This window comes from Bubalus bubalis, chromosome 23 (assembly GCF_019923935.1).
Source record: "Bubalus bubalis isolate 160015118507 breed Murrah chromosome 23, NDDB_SH_1, whole genome shotgun sequence".
Taxonomy (NCBI): Eukaryota; Metazoa; Chordata; class Mammalia; order Artiodactyla; family Bovidae; genus Bubalus; species Bubalus bubalis.
In genome coordinates this window covers 41,664,901-41,685,797 of record NC_059179.1, presented here as the reverse complement: position 1 = coordinate 41,685,797, position 20,897 = coordinate 41,664,901, and the positions used below count along the sequence as shown (strand labels likewise).

Genomic DNA, 20,897 nt, shown 5'->3' with positions numbered 1-20,897 from the left:
GGGAAAACAGTGGAAACAGTGTCAGACTTTATTTTTCTGGGCTCCAAAATCACTACAGATGGTGACTGCAGCCATGAAATTAAAAGACGCTTACTCCTTGGAAGGAAAGTTATGACCACCCTAGATAGCATATTGAAAAGCAGAGACATTACTTTGCCAACAAAGGTTCGTCTCGTCAAGGCTATGGTTTTTCCAGTGGTCATGTATGGATGTGAGAGTTGGACTGTGAAGAAAGCTGAGCACTGAAGAATTGATACTTTTGAACTGTGCTGTTGGAGAAGACTCTGGAGAGTCCCTTGGACTGCAAGGAGATCCAACCAGTCCATTCTGAAGGAGGTCAGCCCTGGGATTTCTTTGGAAGGAATGATGCTAAAGCTGAAACTCCAGTACTTTGGCTACCTCATGCAAAGAGTTGACTCATTGGAAAGGACTCTGATGCTGGGAGGGATTGGGGGCGGGAGGAGAAGGGGACGACAGAGGATGAGATGGCTGGATGGCATCACTGACTCGATGGCCATGAGTCTGAGTGAACTCCTGGAGTTGGTGATGGACAGGGAGGCCTGGCGTGCTGCAATTCATGGAGTCGCAAAGAGTTGGACACGACTGAGCGACTGATCTGATCTGATTCTATAATATTTATAGACTTTTTTATCTGTATAAATATATCTTTGCTGGAAGATACTCAAATTGTGACTAAGTAGATCTAACAAATAAATATTGCTATATAGCTACATACAAGCCTTCAGTCTTGGTGTATTAGTAGAATTTGAGAGTCACTGAGTGTGGTTTTCTGCTTACCTCTCCATAGTTGCCACTCAAGTGTTACATCAAAGCCTTATTAAATTTGCCTCACTCTTTCAGTCCTCCTAGACCCTGGAATTTTGCTCTTGAACCTTAATCTGTGTTAGTGTCTGTTACTGAAGGCAGGTTCTATGGTTACCTGCCTCCTTGCTCTTTTTAGTTCTCTGGCACCTTCTCTGAATGACTTGCTCAGGTTCATCTCTGTAGGTTCCATCTCTGGCCAGCCATAATCTGGACTCTTTGTCACAAATCAAACTCTGGTTCTGATGATGGCTTTTCAAAAACCAATGTTCTACATGTTCAGTTTTTGAAACATGAATGTCTTACATCTTTCTTAACATCCTTCAATTCATAATAATAGGACTTTTTTTTTTTGAAAGAAACGTTTTTATGCCTCAGTAGCATATTATACATGTTGAAAAATGAACCAAAGGGTGGAGCCCCTATGGAAATCACAAGGTAAACACACCCATGATCCTTATTGTCTACTGGAAATTGAAATTTCTCTGCCTGGCAGTCATTCTGTACAGGACTAAGCTGTAAATCTTGTAGGTTTACAGGCCATGTGGTCTGCCGTCGTAGTGAAAGCAGCCGTGGAAGATATTTCAACAGATGGGCATGGCTGGGCTCCAGTGAAACTTTAGTTATGGACTCTGAGATTTAAATGTCATATAATTTTCACATGTCATAAGCTATTACTCTCCTTTTGATTTATTTGAAACCATTAAAAAAATGTAAAAACCGTTCTTAGGTCGTGGGCTGGTTGTGGAAAAGCAGCAGACCAGATCCGGCACATTGCTGTAGTTTGCTGACTTCTACTCTGCAGATGCCATTAACCTTCAGCTCACTCCCTGCGGAAACAGCCTGTATTCCTCTAAGGTGGCATCACCATCATCATCATCATCATCATATAGCACATTAGAGCCATTCTTCTCCAATGAGGAAACCCAACTATCAGAACAACTCGCTGTGTGAAGTTCAGTGATTAAATGGCCCTGTGTCTCTAGAATACACCTACTGACTTGGGATACAAATTTTAAAATGAATTTTTATCTACATAAATTGAAACGTATATAACTCTATGAGGTAATAAACCAAGACTTACTTCATAGTGGTTTACAGACTAAACGTAATGGTGATGGTTTGATTACCTTTACTTTTCCTTTCTTTTTTTTTAATTTAGGACAATTTAAAAATTGTTTAAAGTTTAAATGAGTATAGTTTGTCAGGCATGAAATAACTCTGAGTGCTTTATAGTATTGTTCAGTTCAGTTCAGTTCAGTCGCTCAGTCGTGTCCAACTCTTTGCGACTCCATGAATCGCAGCACGCCAGGCCTCCCTGTCCATCACCAACTCCCAGAGTTCACCCAGGCTCACGTCCATTGAGTCAGTGATGCCATCCAGCCATCTCATCCTCTGTCGTCCCCTTCTCCTCCCGCCCCCAATCCCTCCCAGCATCAGAGTCTTCCAATGAGTCAACTCTTTGCATGAGGTGGCCAAAGTACTGGAGTTTCAGCTTTAGCATCATTCCTTCCAAAGAAATCCCAGGGCTGACCTCCTTCAGAATGGACTGGTTGGATCTCCTTGCAGTCCAAGGGACTCTCAAAAGTCTTCTCCAACACCACAGTTGAAAAGTATCAATTCTTCGGCGCTCAGCCTTCTTCACAGTCCAACTCTCACATCCATACATGACCACTGGAAAAACCATAGCCTTGACTAGACGAACCTTTGTTGGCAAAATAATGTCTCTGCTTTTGAATATGCTATCTAGGGTGGTCACAACTTTCCTTCCAAGGAGTAAGCGTCTTTTAATTTCATGGCTGCAGTTACCATCTGTAGTGATTTTGGAGCCCAGAAAAATAAAGTCTGACACTGTTTCCACTGTTTCCCCATCTATTTCCCATGAAGTGGTGAGACCAGATGCCATGATCTTTGTTTTCTGAATGTTGAGCTTTAAGTCAACTTTTTCACTCTCCTCTTTCACTTTCATCAAGAGGCTTTTGAGTTCCTCTTCACTTTCTGCCATAAGGGTGGTGTCATCTGCATATCTGAGGTTATTGATATTTCTCCCGGCAATCTTGATTCCAGCTTGTGCTTCTTCCAGTCCAGCATTTTTCATGATGTACTCTGCATATAAGTTAAATAAGCAGGGTGACAATATACAGCCTTGACGTACTCCTTTTCCTATTTGGAACCAGTCTGTTGTTCCATGTCCAGTTCTAACTGTTGCTTCCTGAACTGCATGCAAATTTCTCAAGAGGCAGGTCAGGTGGTCTGGTATTCCCATCTCTTTCACAATTTTCCACAGTTTATTGTGATCCACACAGTCAAAGGCTTTGGCATAGTCAATAAAGCAGAAATAGATGTTTTTCTGGAAGTCTCTTGCTTTTTCCATGATCCAGTGGATGTTGGCAATTTGATCTCTGGTTCCTCTGCCTTTTCTAAAACCAGCTTGAACATCAGGAAGTTCACGGTTCACATATTGCTGAAGCCTGGCTTGGAGAATTTTGAGTATTGCTTTACTAGCATGTGAGAAGAGTGCAATTGTGCGGTAGTTTGAGCATTCTTTGGCATTGCCTTTCTTTGGGATTGGAATGAAAACTGACCTTTTCCAGTCCTGTGGCCATTGCCGAGTTTTCCAAATTTGCTGGCATATTGAGTGCAGCACTTTCACAGCATCATCTTTTAGGATTTGAAATAGCTCAACTGGAATTCCATCACCTCCGCTAGCTTTGTTCGTAGTGATGCTTCCTAAGGCCCACTTGACTTCACATTCCAGGATGTCTGGCTCTAGGTCAGTGATCACACCATCATGATTATCTGGGTCGTGAAGATCTTTTCTGTACAGTTCTTCTGTGTTTTCTTGCCACCTCTTTTTAATATCTTCTGCTTCTGTTAGATCCATGCCATTTCTGTCCTTTATTGAGTCTATCTTTGCATGAAATAGTCCCTTGGTATCTCTGATTTTCTTGAAGAGATCTCTAGTCTTTCCCATTCTGTTGTTTTCCTCTATTTCTTTGCATTGTTAAGAGCTGTGTATTGTCACTGTGGCTCAGCTGGTAAAGAATCTGCCTGCAATGCAGGAGACCTGGGTTTGATTCCTGGGTTGGGAGATCCCCTGGAGAAGGGAAAGGCTACCCACTCCAGTATTCTGGCCTGAAGAATTCTATGGACTGTATAGTCCATGGGGTCGCAAAGAGTTGGACACGACTGAGCGACTTTCACTGAAACTGATTGTCACCCACGTGGTGGTATCTTGAAAGAAGCAAATATTTAATTCAGCCAGCATCCACCAGGGCATGTGGTGTTCCTGTGTGCTCATTTGTGTCCGACTCTTTGTGACTCCCTGGACTGTAGCCCGCCAGGCTCCTCTGTCCATGGAATCTTCCAGGCAAGAATACTGGAGTGGGTTGCCATTTCCTCCCCCAGGGAATCTTCCTGACCCAGGGATTGAACTCACATCTCTTGTGTCTCCTGCATTGGCAGGTAGATTTTTTACCATTGAACCACCTACGAAGCCAGCATTCACTAGATCTGCTAGTAAATGAGGCACTTTGAGAACCTGTTCTGCTGCTGCTGCTGAATGAGACATAGGTCCTGTCTGCAAGGAGCCCTTGGACAGGCTAAACATTACAGAACTATCCTGTAAGATCAAATGTGGTAACTTCTAGAAGAATGGAAATGTGGGCGCACAGATGCATGGTAGTGAGAAGTATGTATTTTATTAAATATGATTTCCCCCCCAAATTTTGAAAATTCTAAACCTACACAAAAGTTGAAAGAATAGTACAATAAACACACACACACCTTCAACTAGAGTCAACTATTAACATCTTAGCACGTTTTAACTCTCTGTATGCATGCATATATAGTTTCATGTATGTTTGTGTTTTTTTTCCCTAAACCATTTGAAATAAAGCTTCAGACATTGATATTTCACTCTAAAGTACTTCAGCATGGATCTCCTCAGAACAAGGATATTCTCAAACTTAACTATGATAAAATACCATTATCATGCTCAAGAAAGTTAATATTTCTAAAATAATGCAATCCAATATATAGTCAGTATTCAGAGTTCCCAGTTATCTCAGTAATGTTTTTCATTTTTTTTTCCCTCAGTCTGAGATCTTTTCAAAGTTTATATATTCCATTTAGTTTTGGGGTTGTAAAAGTATCATTTAGTCTAGAACTATAACTTTGCTTTATTTGCTTTCACAACATTACTTTTGAGGCGTTTAATGACTCATGATTTGATTTTATCTCATTTTTTTTTTCATAATTGTATTCAGGTAGAACATTTTTGGTCAGAATAGTACCCAGGTGATGCTGGGCAGTCTCAGGATATCACGTCCAGAGTCCGTTGAAGTCAGTTTGTTCCATTATGGGTGATGGTTCAGGTGGACTCGACCAGGTTGCTCCACTGTAGAGCTGGTGTTTTTCCCTTTGTAATTAGTAAGTAATCTGTGGGGTCATTCTTTGAGACTGTGAATAATTGTTCCCCCAACCTTTTACCCTGTGGTAGAATTTTTTCTTTTTCACAGTTTCATCTGAACATTAGGACTGTAAAAACATGTTTCATAACCCCAATTGTTTGCAGATATTTAAAATTTAATTATGTATGCATTCCTTTAATGAAATGTTGTTGAAAGTTGGACTACAAATATATTTTCTTATTGAATTTAAACATTAATTACCATTTCATCAGAAGAAAGCAGAGTTAAGATCAAGCTCCCAAAGATGGAAAAGCTGAGTTCAAATCTTGGTTTCATGCCTTATTATATGTACAGACTTTCTAAGCCTCAGTGTCTTTTATCTGCAAAATAAAGGGGATAATCACCACTCCTTAATAATATTAATTTATTTAATTAGAGACATCATTTTTACTAAAAATAGGTGACTTCGGCTTATTGAAAGAAAAAAATTGAACATTATTTAGTTCTTTATTTGAATTCTATCTGAAAATATGAATTTTCTTTATTGCTCCCAATACATTTGATTAATTCTGGTTTTTTGATGTTTTTATACACCCTTCAGTTAAGGCTAGATATTTGCTTCAAGTGCTTTGGAAAGCTTACGTTTCATTCTGCTTGTGTGATCCTTTGTAGTCATCTGGCAAATTCTTCATGCTGTTGTTACAAGAAGGAGACTCAGATTCTCATAGATTGTACTATTTCCCAAGACTAAAGTTAGGTAACTGGATGAAGGCTTAGTTTATGTAATGATAGATTTCCAAATCCATTGCTCAGAAACACACAGTGAAGATTGAGGATAGTTAAAGTTCCTTTAATAAACACTCTACATGAAGATAAAATGAAGTTAGCAAGCATGGAAACTGTCATAAACTATTACAGCTGTGTTGGAAATTCTGGAACCAAGTTAAATTGACTCCCACTGGCCAAAATATGAACAATTTGAGCATCAAAAAGGATAACTGTAGTGAACTAAAATGCATTAAATATCTTTAGACCTATGAGCTCGTAATGATACTGAAGAGTCAAGTTGCTGGAGTTTGTGCTACGTACCACATTGTAGCACTTAGCTGCTACATCACCAGAAGCCTGTAGATAGCTTGTAGACCAGTAGCTTCCACCCATACTCAGTGCTCCACACTTTTAGGCTCAAAACCATAGAGACACCATAGTTTCAGGCTCTGCATAATAGTAACTTCTCAAAATTATACTTTCCTACACCAGAAAGTTGTGGATTTCAACTTCAATCTTATTTATATTATTTCTAGAGAGTTGTGATGTAGTAAGCTGACAAGGTAATTATGATGTTTTGACTTATCCAAACTCTTATTGGATGGAAAGGTAGTAATTGCTTGCTTAAAATTTTAAGATAATATACTTTTTGTGTAGGTCAAAGACAGTACTGTTATAGAAGAACTTTATTTTAATGGTGTAGCTGTTGAAAACTTCCTTTTGTATATTTAAATTTTTAAAATACATATGTTTAAAAAAAGGCTGAGGCTGAAAAATTGATGCATTCAAGCTGTGGTGTTGGAGAAGACTTTTGAGAGTCCCTTAGACTGCAAGGAGATCAAACCAGTCAACCCTAAAGGAAATCAACTCTGAATATTCATTGGAAGGGCTGATGCTGAAACTCCAGTATTTTGGCAACATGATGCGAAGAGCTGACTCATTGGAAAAGACCCTGATGCTGGGAAAGATTGAAGACAGGAGGAAAAGGGAATGACAGAGGATGAGATGGTTGGATGGCATCACCAATTCAATGGACAAGAGTTTGAGCAAGCTCAGGGAGATGGTGATGGACAGGGAAGCCTGGCGTGCTGCAGTGCATGCCGTCGCAAAGAGTGGGACACAACTGAGCAACTGAGCAACAACATTTAAAAATTAAGTCCAAAGTAGAACTTTAAAACCATGCATAAATATATTAAAAATCCTTATGTCATAAAGATTTTTTGTGTTTGGTGCATGTGTGGTTTTGTAATGGGCTGAAAATAGATAAAACTATGACATTTACAAAGACATTGATGTTACTATGCTCCTAAGGATCTTTGTAATTCAAAATTCTATTCTAACAACATTAATTGGGCTTGGATCAATAGTGGTATTTTAAGGTGGACGTCTTAGACGGAATGAAGAAGTGAGGTTTCTCAAGTTGTCATCCAGGATGATTTGGTGTTTGTAAGACAGTAAATTTTTCTCAATAATTTATCTAAAATTCTGTGAGTGGACTTGACTTGCTCACCCTGTAAATAACTGTGTTTAAATTTAAAGTGATTTGTCCTTCATAATTGCATAACTGATCATTTAGAAAGGAAGTAATGTGTTAGATATCTTTTTGGCGTGCTGAAGTGTAGACCCTGCACAAAACTGTTCTACTAACCTTCTGCCAAGCCCTTTCTTGCAGGCACACACAGGATACTGCTGACATTCAAGGGGTAAGATGTAAATTCTACCAGGACTCCTACTGCTACATAGTTGAGAGGGAAAAGGTTATCCTTAACTTGAAGCATTTAAGTCATTTGTGATGAATTTTCCATCAGGCAGAAAAAAAGGAATGATTACCAAAGATCACACCCCTGGGATAAATATAAGGTTATAGCTAACTTCTTATTTCCCTCAGGGGTGTAATTAAACAGACTTTTACGATTAAGGGTTTTAGGCATTGAAAAATGTTTACTGGCAAAAAATAATAGCGCCAGTTAGAGACATGATCAATCAGACACAGCTTACTGACTTTATTAAAGCTGTGGATTTGCTGTGAACTGTTTTTGAGCATTTGGTTGACTCGGTATATCAATTTAAAAAAGAATATCGGGGATAAAAGCCAATAAAAGGTGTTTTAGAAGGTCCGGATCCAAAATAATTTTAATTAGGCAAATTTTCATAAAGGGGTATATAGGATGTTGCTGACACATGTGAGGTATTCATACTTATGTCTGGTTTTAGCTTGGGAATTTTAACATAAAAGAGTTTGAGTTTCTAATCTTGGCTTGACCAGTAATTAACCTTAAATTGCTAGAATTACCACACATTTTAATATGATAATGAAACTGGATATTGACTAAGGAGTATATTGACTAAGGCTCTTCTGGTTTTCAAATGGTCTGATTCTCTATTTTTAAGAAATATAATTTGACACAGTTTAATTTAATTCAGTAAATATTCAATAAGTATTCTTTGAGAACTCAGTCCATTGAGGGAATTCTGCCAAGGCACAAGGCATGCAAAGAAATGATGTACTTCCAGCTGTTGGGCAACTCCCATGTTGAGATGGTGAGAGGTAGAGGAGTGGTGGTCCAAAGTGTGAGAAGCACAGCATGTGAGCAGACAGCTCAAGGAGATCGTATGGAGTTGTAGGGTGGATTTCTCTAGAAATCCAAAAGACCCCAACCCTGACCCTCCTAATCTAAATAAGATTTCCTCTTGTGCTATTTCAGGTTGCTTTTTCTTCACAGTATTTGCCATACTCTTTAATGATGTTTCCCTATGATGATTTCCTTGAAGTCCTCTCCCCTTGTAGACTCAATGGTCCCTGAGAACTAAAATGTTACTGTTGAACTGGCAATGTTACTGCGTGCTGTGGCATGCCCACGACCTAAACATGCAGCCTGGTGTGGATGGCATTTCATAATTACCTGCTGACTGTAGGAATGAGAGCTCAGTTGGTGGTGAGGTCAAGCAGAGGCCAAGGAAAGCTTGGTAAGGAAGGAGTAGGCAGCATTTAGGTTTGGCCTCAAACGTGCACTAGGCATGTAGACCAGATGGGAAGTCACACCAGGCAAAACAGCCTGTGCCTAGATGCGAGTCCCCCGGTACGAGTATGCGGGGCAAGAGAGTAGGCTGACAGCAGGCTTTGTACTTACTGTACACGCAAGATCCCTGATGTCTGTAAACCAGGGAGCGTTCACAAGAAGTCTGTGAATCCATATGCACAGTGTGGGTACAGATTGATAAACATGTGAGTGTGGTGCTAATTTTCTACAAACGTATGTAGGTTCTGTTGTGATTAGTAAAATCCAAACTCATTTAAAAGTGAATGAATTTGTAATGGATTTTTATTTTGTATAATTTCTCATCAAGTGAAACTAAAATTATGTTATCTTATAAAGGTCTATGAATTTTTTGTTTGTTTACTTGCTTTAAAAGGATCATCCTACTTCCCTGTAGATTTGGAGAGCCAGTAAAGGGTTTTAAAAATAGAGAATGTACACAATCATTTCCCCCTGGTGTCATTAGGAGGACAGTTTCAGGAGGCAGAGCTTGAAATCAACCTTTCTCACTGTCATGCAGGTGAGGATTACTTTACCTTTGATGGTGCAGAACCAGTGATTCCAAGGGCTGTTTTGCAAGCAGCAGCCTAAAAAGGCAAACCCCTGAACTGATTGTTCTGACCAATATGGTGAAGGCCAAATTTAGTTTACACGTACATATACATATATGAACATTTATATGAACATTTCATTTTATAACATATTAAAGAAGTTTTGGATTTTAGTTTTTCTTTTTTTCTTACATTATTGTCTTTGTCTTCATCTTTCATTATATTTCTTCTTTTTTTTTTTCCCTTCATGCTTTTCAACTTATGACCCTTCGGGTTGAAATTAAATTTGTGCTGTAAGTTGACTCCCTGAATCTTTTCTTCAGAAGCTTTCTTTGTATTTTCTAGAAGAAAAAAGATTAACCCAGGGTTTCCAAAATAAAAGCAAAGATTGTGATTAAAACTGAATTAGACTCTTTATGCCCTATTATTTGCTAATAGTAAAATAAATAGCCCAGTCTTAAGGAAGATTTAAAGTAAGTCTTGGAGCCTTTGCGAACCCTTGGATTTTAATTAAAGAAACACAGAATACCATCACTTTCTGTTTGTCAGTGGGAAAAATATGTATTTTTAAATTTTCAAAGCTTAGCCCAGCAGCACATGGAGTACATCTGTTGGCTTTCAGAATTTGGGGAACACAAATGGATTCAGATGTTTAGGCCCTTTGTCTTCACTGGGCTCAGTTCACCTCGCCAACTGAGCGTGGCACAATCCAAACACAGTTTCTGAAAACAGAGCAGCTCGAGTTACCTCTCAAGCACTCTCTTGGGGACTGATAAAGTCAATCTCTGTTTATGTAATGAAATCAGGGAGCAAGGGGTCTGCTGTAGTACTTTGTGGATGGGATTCCATTGGTGTTGTCTTTCAGGGAAAAGACTGGATTTAATAAGCCCTGTTCTTACCCGCTTTCTTTGGAGGCACAGCCCACTCTGATGGATTATTTTGAACTATTTTTGTTTATGTAGTATTAGAGCCTCTCTTTAAGCAATTGGTTTTAGTAAAATCAATAGGTTTATTGTAGGAAAATGGGATACTGATAACAACGTTACCTGATAAAAGACTTAAATGTCTAGTTAAACTCTGTTTTTTTCCCAGTGCTACTGGTGGTCACTGTGGGCGAATGTGTATGTGTGTATTTAAATAATATTGTCTTTCTAGTGTTCTTACATTTTAATTTAACTTGAACTTTTAAAACAAACTCTGCTGGTTTATCCTCAAGTACTCAAAATCCTCCCTATTTTTCAAAATATTTATAAGTATTCTTGAGAGTGAAATCTCATAAAGATCTTTGCTTCAGGACCAGAGTTCAAAGGAAGGTTGGTTTGGTTTTAATTTGAAAACTGTAAAAACAAAATACCCTCAAAATGGCAGGGTGTGAATTGGTAACTTCAGTTTTATTGCAATCGGCCAGGCCCATCCCCAGATGTTCCCAGTTAAAAGGCAAGAATGCTAACTTGGGTGAATGTCATATGAAAGCATTTCTTTACTATTCTGATTTTTTTCTATGAAAAATAACAGTCTCAAATCCTTTAACTTTCATGAAATAAATAACTTCTCATTTTCATGTTTTTTAAACTCATACAAAGACACATGTAATATTCAAAGAAAATTTTTATATGTCATATGTAGTCCTGAATGCATTGGGGTTCACATATATCCTTTTAAAATACCCCTCTAAAAAAAAAGATTTTTGAAAGAGATTAAAGCCCTTTAGAAATTAAAATCATGTACTTCTGGATTCATTGTAATCAAGAAGTGGACCTACTAACATTGTGAATTTTGTTTAAAAGGCGTATTTAGTAATTTCATTGCTTTTTTTCAGGATTGTTACAGGGAATTTTCCACTTATAATGTAAATAATGTTTTTCTTTTATTTTTGATCAGTTGTGCATTCAGTTGTAAGAAGTATTTCTATACGAATCTAGATAGGATGAGATAAAAGAAACCAGAATGTAACTTGAAAACCATGTGTTTCATAATATTTCTCAGGATAATACCAGGTTACAGTAAGATCCATTCATGAACTTGAAAGTTGCTTTGAACACATTCTGTATTAAAAAGAAAGATGCCTACTGGTAATAAATGTGAATTTATGGAAATTGGCATTTGTTCAGAGAGAAGATGGAGTTATTCTTTATGACTAACCTGATGTTAACATTTTGAATGTAAAGCAAAATGTGCATTTATTTTTGAAGCTTCCCAACCCATAGACACAGGACTGCATACTGTCTGTAGAGCTGAAATAGTTCTTTCTAATTTCATTTTCCATTTGGTGAAGTTTCAACAGACATGTGTTTGGGAACTTGAGGGCAGACATGGTCTGTGTAGGTCTTAGGTCTGCCCACACTTGGCTGTGGTGTCTTGATTTTTCTTTCCAAACATGGTGCTACTCAGATCTTAAGACTCTGCAGAGGAGACCCCTTCGGAGGAGTCTCGAGAGAAAGCTGCTGGTTTTACCTTTGTGCTCCAAGCACGTGTTGCTTGTAGTCCTTGGTGCTCTTCTCAGAGGTGTGGCCTGTGCTGGGCTTCCCTGGCTGCGTCTTGGTGCTTCCATAGCGTCTTCGTGCCCTCCACCCTACGTTCACCACTCGTGAAAGGCATTGGAGCACAGCTGCCTCCTTTTCCCCAGCAGACGGTGGTGCCTCACTGGGCTCATTTCATCTCACCATCCTCCATACTGCGCAGAGTCCCCGTGTGTATTGGACTCCTGGGATTTTTAAGATTTTTTTGAAGTTATTTTTAAAATACTTTAAAGATGTGTTGAGTATTTTTAAATTAGGTATAGGAAGAGAATGAGAATCAAGGGTCTGGCTCTGAGTTCATCACACCCATTTAATGATCTTAGGTTTTCCTTGTGTGATAGAAATTATGTCCATTACTTTTTAAGTCATTATAAGATTTAACTCTTGGTATGCAGTACCATGATGAGGGCTGTGTTCCTAACAAACACAGGAAGGACTCGTTATTACTGTTATTGTCCTTACCAACCAAAGTGACGCAGCTCAGCTCTGAGCAGAGGAAGAGGCCTCTCCCCAAGCAAGTCATGCTTCCCCCTCCTTTTCTTAATATGAAGCTTAATATGAAAAGCTGTACGTTTCTTTAAAGGAGAGTGTATGCCAGTGAAATAAGTAAAAATATTTTGAGAGGGGAAAAAAAACCAAATTGACTTAAACTAGTAGTTTCTAACCTTCTTGAGTTAGGCAAGGGCTTCCCAGGCGGCGCTAGTGATAAAGAACCTGCCTGCCAGTGCAGGAGACATAAGAGACACAAGTTAGATCCCTGGATCAGGAAGATCCCCTGGAGGAGGGCATGGCAACCCACTCCAGTATTCTTGCCTGGAGAATCCCCATGGACAGAGGAGCCTGGCGGGCTACAGTCCATGAGATTGCAAAGAGTCAGACACAACTGAAGTGACTTAGCATGCATGCAGTTCTTACATACCCTGTCATGGTAACGTTCTCATACTTTTTTCTATTTTATGTTTTTACACTTTTAGTATTTTCCCAAAGGTTGAGAACTAGTCATAAACAGTGACAGTGTGGTGGAGGTGCATCGTAAATGCAAATTCAGCAAATACTGATTGATTTGTGTGTGCCACATTAAAGGTACAAAAGCGTGTTAAAAAAAAACACTTGCTGTGTTTAGAGAAAGGGAGAGGGAAGGGCCAGGCAGTACATACTAGGCTCATAATTCATCCTGCCATCACTTGCAGCAGGTCATCCTGCCATCACTTGCAGCAGGTTTGGGGATGCGTCTGTGAACAAATTGGACTGAAACCCCTGATGCGTCATTCTAGCCAGGAGTTTCCTGTAGATACAGTGAAGAAAGTGAACAAGAATGTTGTAAGTCCTAGGGAAGAAAAACAGGAGAAGGGGAGACTTGAGCTTCACTGAGAACATGACAGTTGAGCAAAACCTTAAAGTGGGTGACGGAATTAGCCACAGGAATACCTGTAGGACCAGAAGAGAGGACAGTCAGTGAGACACCCTGAGGTGGGAGCAAGCCTGAAGTATTCCAGGACCAGCAGGGAACCCCGTGTGGCCAGGGCAGAGCAATGGAGGAGGAGGTAGAAGACAGGCCAGGAAGGTAATGAGGGCCGTGTCACGAAGGGCTGCCTCGGCTGTGTCCTGGGTTTAGTCTATATTCTGCCTCCAGTAGGGAGGATGGGAATGCAAACAAATACTCTTGTTTTAAACTGCTATATTTAAAATGGATAGCCAGCCAGGACCTTCTGTACAGCGCAGGGAACTCTGCTTAATGTTACATGGCAGCCTTTATGGGAGGGGAGCTTGGGGGAGAATGGATACATGGATATGTATAGCTGAGTCCCTTTGCGGTCCACCTGAAACCGTCACAACATTGTTCATCGGCCATGTGGTTCAGTCACCTAGTTGTGTCCAACTCTTTGCAACCCCATGGACTGCAGCACTCCAGGCCTCTGTGTCCTTCACCATCTCCCAGAGTTTGCCCAAGTTCATGTTCATTGCATTGGTGATGCCGTCCAGCCATCTTATCCTCTGATGCCCTTTTCTCCTTCTGCATTCGATCTATCTTAGCTTCAGGGACTTTTCCAGTTCAGTTCACTTCAGTCACTCAGTTGTGTCCAACTCTCTGTGACTCCATGGACTGCAGCACTCCAGGCTTCCCTGTCCATCACCAACTCCTGGAGTTTACTCAAACTTGTGTCCATTGAGTCTGTGATGCCATGCAACCATCTCATCCTTTGTCCCCTTCTCCTCCTGCCTTCAATCTTGCCCAGCATCAGGGTCTTTTCAAATGAGTCAATTCTTTGCATCAGGTGGCCAAAGTATTGGAGTTTCAGCTTCAGGATCAGTCCTTCCAATGAATATTCACGACTGATTTCCTTTAGGATGGACTGGTTGGATCTCCTTTCTGTCCAAAGGACTTTCAGGAATCTTCTCCAGCACCACAGTTCAAAGGCATCAATTCTTTGGCGTTCTGCCTCCTTAGTCCAGCTTTCACAGCCATACATGACCGCTGGGAAGACCATAGCCTTGACTATATGGACCTTTGTTGGCCGAGTAATGTCTCTGCTTGTCAACACACTGTCTAGGTTTGTCATTGCTTTCCGGCCAAGAAGCAGTCAGTCGTCTCCTGATTTTGTGGCTGCAGTCGCCGTCCACAGTGGTTTTGGAGCCCAAGAAGGGGAAATCTGTCACCACTTCCACCTTTTCCCCTCTATTTGCCACGCAGTAATGGGGTCGGATGCCATGATCTTAGCTTTTTTAATATTTAATCTTAAGCCAGCTCTTTCATTCTCCTCCTTCACCCTCATTAAAAGGCTCTTCATCCTCATCGGCCATATTCCAGTATAAAATAAAAACTTTAAAAATAAAATAATAAAATATTGTCAGTAGATTTTGTGGTTGCTGGGACTTTTGGGGAGAGGAAGTAGGGAGCAACTGCCAAAGGGTACAGGGTTTCTTTTTGGGATGATGAAAATATTATGGAATTAGATAGTGGTGGGGCTTCCCTGGTGGCTCAGATGGTAAAGAATCCACTTGCAATGTGGGAGACATGGGTTCGATCCCTGGGTTGGGACGATCCCCTGGAGGAGGGCATGGCAACCCACTTCAGTATTCTTGCCTGGAGAATCCCTATGAACAGAGGAGCCTGGTGGGCTACAGTCCATGGGGTTGCAAAGAGTCAGACACGACTGAGCGACTAAGCGCATAGCACAATCTTATGGATACTCTTAAGAACTCACTTTAAAAGGGTAGATTTTTATGGATTGTGAATTACATATCAGTAAAAATGCTGCAAAAAATTGTCAGGGCTTACTGGAACCATGTTTTTGTGTTTGTTTTTTTGCTTCTCTTTTAACTAATTAATGTAACTGTTGCCTTTGAAAATTCAGATTTCTAACTATACCTTAACTGAGGGAAAAATCTCGTGTTATTGACTGTGTTTTCATTAGAAGTTAAAGTATTTTAATGTTTTAAAACATCTTTGCTGAAATTGTTAATGATTGCGAAATCAAAGTTTTCTAAATACACCTTTTATATGCTCTTTAGCTACCTGTGTTCACTATTGTTCAGTAAGATATGATAGATGTTTTTAACCTCTGGCTATCAAGTGAATGTAATTTTTAGGCCAAAATTCTGACTACTATATTTTTCTACACTAAGATATTTGACATATAATTTATTTTGTGATTGTTTAATAGTGTAGAAAATTAGATCAGCATGATAAAATGTTCTTCAAATTATAGTCTAGAGCATGGAAGTAAAAAAGAATGTCCATTCATTCCATTAACCAAAACCCAAAATTGTGTGCTGTCCTCTTCCAGAAGAAGCAATTATTTTTAATAGAAATGGATCAAGAAATGTTTATCCCCCTTGTGTTTTAGATTTAACTTTGGCATTTCCTCAAATTTTAATCTGTGCCACCTAGTAAAGTTGATTGAAATTTTATGACTGTATTTTACTTTTTTCTTTTTCCCAGGGGGGAGGTGTAGTATAATTTGTGTTTTCACAAATAGTCTATGTAATTTTCTTTAAAGAAAATAAAATCATTGCATCCCCACTTGCGCTCACATTGCAGGGCACCTTGTTTGTCTGCTTCCTAGTGCTGAAACAGTGCCAGTTTGTGAACAGCTCCAGAAGTTACAAATCACACTTTGCTGAACTTATTTCTCTTTGAGGACTTTGGATTGGGTAATTACCCCTCACCAGAAGTGTTTAATAAAGAAAACCATGCATTTCCTCGTCTGTGCTGAGGCTTTTTAGCAGACAGCTTTTGCCTTTTCCAGGCTTCTTGTCTTGAACTGCATCATCCTCTCCTGTAACCTTTGCTCTTAGGGACCGTTGCTTGGTAAGGTTTCATGTGGTGCTGTCCTTGTTGACTGGGGTTATTTTGTGGCAAGGCGGGGCGGGGAGGGTTGGGGGAGGAGTAGGAGTAGGGAGAAATCTTGAGTTCATCTTCTAACATGTAGATCAAACTGAAAAGGGTGTTCTAAAAAATTGTAAGATAAGCCTGTCAGACCAATTACATTTTCAAAATTTTGAGTACTTTAGAAAATCCGTGGTAACTCAGATTTCTTATTTACAGAAAGTCAGCACCCTAGGAGAAGGTTAATCTGCTTTTGCCTCATTGTTCCAATATGAATGAATGTACTTAGAGGTTGATTAAGTATTTTTCCTTCTGACCATGGGGAAGTATGTCCAAATCCTTAAGTAATTGCATTCTTAATACAGACCTTTCTCATTTTCTTACACTAGCTGGAAAGTCAGGGCAGCTTGCAAGCCTCTGCATTTTCCATTTGTGTGATGGCAACTTTAGATTGAACTGCAAGCAGTTGGGTCACGTAACTCTCTACTGGCTAAGTTTAGAAAGCATAGCATTTCAAAGTGGTTTATTTCATGAAATTCTTGGCATTCTTTGATGGCTTGAGACAATATTTGAAACACTGAAATAAGCCTGTACTTAGGAGAAAAATGTTTGTACCTAATCTAAAATTTTGATTTTAAATAATCAGAAGTTACAATGTATACATTTATGGTTTTTCAGTGAGATAACCTGAGTATTTAAAGAGTTAAAAATAAAATATCTATTATAAGCAAGTGTTGCCTTAGAAGAACATTGTAAAAATGTAGGAACTTTGGACAGTTGTGCCTGATCACACTTAATACATTCTTATGTGTGCTTTATTTTCTCCAGGTCAGTAACTCCCAGTAGACTGTGAATTATCTAGAGATGTGCCAATTTGTTCATCTTTTTGTTCCCAGCATCTGGTGCCTATCACAAAGTCAGGAGTCATTAAGTGTTCATTGACTGAATATTTTTTATTGTCAGCATCATTGTTAAATCCAGGCACTGGGTTCAGGTGGCTGCTATTGAATCAGCATATCTGCATGGAATATGTCTGTTTTTGTCTTAAAGACTCACAGTTGATGGCTGATTTCCCCCCAGAATTTGATCTGTGCATCTTAGTCAGCATTTAGTTCTGCCTTAAATTAGAAAATGGTGTCATTTGTATATTTTGGGTTTCTTTTTTTCTTGTTTCTTTTTTAACTTAGAATGATATATTTCCTCTTACTAGGAATTCTCTTGGGATTCTCTTTTATATTGTGCGACCACAATAGGCAAGATATACCATCCATTTTTATTACTGTTTCCTTGTTCATATTGGTGGTCTTTTGTACTAAACAATCCTAGAATAATTAAGTAAGAAGAACTAGGAAATTGTGCAAATGAACAATAAGAGGGGATTATCTCTACCAGATATTGTATTAAAATATAATATAGAACTTTAATATTTAAAACTATATGGCACTGGTATATGAGTGGGACTTCCCTGGTGGCTTAGACGGTAAAGCGTCTGTCTACAATGCGGGAGACCTGGGTTCGATTCCTGGGTCGGGAAGATCCCCTGGAGAAGGAAATGGCAATCCACTCCAGTACTATTGCCTGGAAAAATAATTAAGCAAGAAGAACTAGGAAATTGTGCAAATGAAGAACAATAAGAGGGGATTATCTCTACCAGATATTATATTAAAATATAGAACTTTAATATTTAAAACTATATGGCACTGGTATATGAGTACACAGACAGAAGTATAACAGAGTAAGTAGAAAGTCCAGCAAGAGATTTAAATATAATTGGAAATTTAGTAAGTTATCAAAGACATTTTAAATTCTAAATCATCAGGGAAAATGATAATTGTTTAAAAAATGCTCTTGAGGCCACTTGGTAAACATCTGAAAGAAATTCGGTTGAATCGTCTTCTACCTTACACCAGAATAAATTCCAGGTGGAGCATAAATGTAAATGTAAATGTAAAAGTGTGAAACCATACAAGTACTAGAGAAAAACCATGAAAATGTTTTTATAGTCTTGGAGTGATAGAGGCCTTTTTATTTATATTACAAAACCCAGATGCCATTTAAAAGAAAATGATAACATTTGACCATTTACTAGATTTCTACATGACAGAAGAGCATAGCACACACAGTCAAAAGACAAACATGGAAAATACAACATAGTTAACAAATTAAGGGTTAATTTCCTTAATACATAAAGAGTTTTTTGATTACTAGGTCTGTAAATCTAACAACAAAATGAGCCAGCTTTATAGAGAAGGAAATACCAATTCCTTTAAAGGTGTGGAATGATTCATAATGCAAATTAAAACCATAGTGAAATGCCACTTCTCATATTGGCAGATATGGAAAGTTTCAACAGTGCACTGTTGATAAGGATATGGGGAAATTAGCACTTGCATGCATACCATTGCTGATGGCAGTATAAATCCACACAGCTTCTGTGGGAAATCGTTTTGTGCTGTAAAACTTAAAACCCGTATACCCAGCAATTCCAGTTCAAGGAATTTATCCTGGACATATGCAGAGATAGTGTGTTTACAAGAATATTTATTTTATCCCAAATGGTTATGCCACTTTGAACCAACAGTATTAAAGTTCTAGATGATCCAGAACCTTGCCAGAACTTGGTCTTCTAAATATTGTAGTGGGAATTGTGGTGAGCCATTGCAGTGGGAATTCAGTGGTATCTTATTGTAGTTTTGAGTTGCATTTCTGGTAACTGATGTTAGGTTTCTTAGACATTCATGTATCTTTGGCAAAATGGTTAAGTCTTCTTGCTTTTTAAAAAACTTGGCTTGTTCCTATTAATGACTTGTTAAATTCTTTATATGTTTTGGATACAAATATGTTATCTAATACAAGTTTTATTAATATTTTCCCCAATCTTTGGCTTGCCTATTTATTAATAAGTTTTTGAAGATGGTATAATTTTGATGCAATCCAGTTCATCCGTTTTTTCTTTTATACTTACTGCTTTTTGTGTTCTAAGGAATCTTTGTATACTCCAAAGTCAAGAAAAGTTAATCCTTTTTAAAAAATGTCTTTACCTTTATGTTCGGCTCTCCCCTACCGCCAGTAGGTTCTTGAAATAGTCTATAACCAAAAAGGGCGGGGGGGCAGCTCTAGAAGCACTGCTGTAGACTGCTGTCTGGTGTTCACATTTGTTCATGGAGACAGCACTGCATCATACTGTCCCTCCGCAATAAAAGTGTTTGTGAATTGGTGGAGAGAATGACATTACTTTTGATAAGGTAGGTATCAATTGAATAACTGGCTTTACTCTACTTCCTAAGTATATCATTAATTCATTTCTAAATAATCCCATGTTATGAATTTTAGTATCAGGTGAGTGTGTCCACCTGAACCTGCCCTGTCTGGGTGACCGTTACTGCTCTGAGGCAGTAAGGCATCAGCAGTGCCGTGAACACTGCAGGAAGATCAGAATCAGAGACCTGAGTCTGGTCTTCATAGTGTCTGCCTTCTGTCCTAGTCAGCAAGCATTCCCATTTCATCTAGAATAAAGTCTAGAACATGATTTCTGAAGCTGATCCACGACCTACCTTTCTATTTCTGCAGCGCTCTGCTGTTTCTGTTTCCCAGCGTTATATTTGTTTAGCTGTAATCTTCATCTAGATTGTTCTCATTCCTTTTCAGCCTGTCCCAGACTTAGCCAGTCAATCTAAGTCCCCATTAAAACTCCATATCCTCCTTGAATTCTCTTCCAACATCTCAAAAGCAGTAATTAATCTGTTTGTGTACATTTTATGTATAATTTCTCCATTATCTTACAGACTGCTGAATGTTTTGAATGCTGGGAGGGCGTGGTGTTCATTCCAAATCTAAGTTATAGAGCACCTTTCTGACTCAAGCTGTGTAACAGTGCTACGCCCTTAAACAGCAGTAGTCTTTGGCGTGAAGTTTGCACTAGGTCATGTTTTTCAGACTCTGATTTTGTGACCCATTTGCTATTTATGAAAGCAGTTTTGGTGGTTAAATGGTCCAAGAGCATAATGTTTTTAAAAAATGAAATAGAATAGAAAATAGAGGATTACATAACATGGGTAAGCATTATATAGTAAAAGATTTGTTCCTATTAATAGTTTTATATTTTCATATAGGTTTACTAGGTTATAATGTAAAATATATTTCTTACTATGGGCTGTAGTTAAAAAAAAATGGAAAACCAATGTTTGGATTTAACCTCTATGATGAATTTTGAATGTTAAAATTTAGAGAAGAGACGTTTGGAATTTTAATTAACTTTAATATTTCTGAAAATTTTAACTGAATGATTTCACATAATTTGTACTATCCTCTATTAATTGGCTACCAAACTACCCTTAGAGGAATGATTTTTTTTTCTTTAGTATCTGTTATATAGTCTATTTATGAGTCTAGATTGCTCATGGAAGCATGTTGACCAGACAGTACTTTTTTAAGTGCATTAGAATGGAATCAATATT

General features: G+C 38.6%; 1 protein-coding gene across 13 annotated transcripts in view; it reads left to right on the top strand.

Annotated features, from left to right (window-relative positions):
* The window catches only part of ATE1 (arginyltransferase 1), a 167,272-nt gene that overhangs the window by 101,726 nt on the left and 44,649 nt on the right, over nt 1–20,897 (top strand). The window contains exon 11 of one of the 13 annotated variants that reach the window (XM_044935147.2): nt 1,553–2,053. The exons of the other annotated variants lie outside the window; for them this stretch is intronic. Coding sequence (XP_044791082.1) covers nt 1,553–1,723 — 171 coding nt within the window. The 3' untranslated portion in view covers nt 1,724–2,053. Of the gene's footprint in view, nt 1–1,552; nt 2,054–20,897 lie in introns of those variants that run through there. 13 annotated transcript variants of the gene reach the window in all.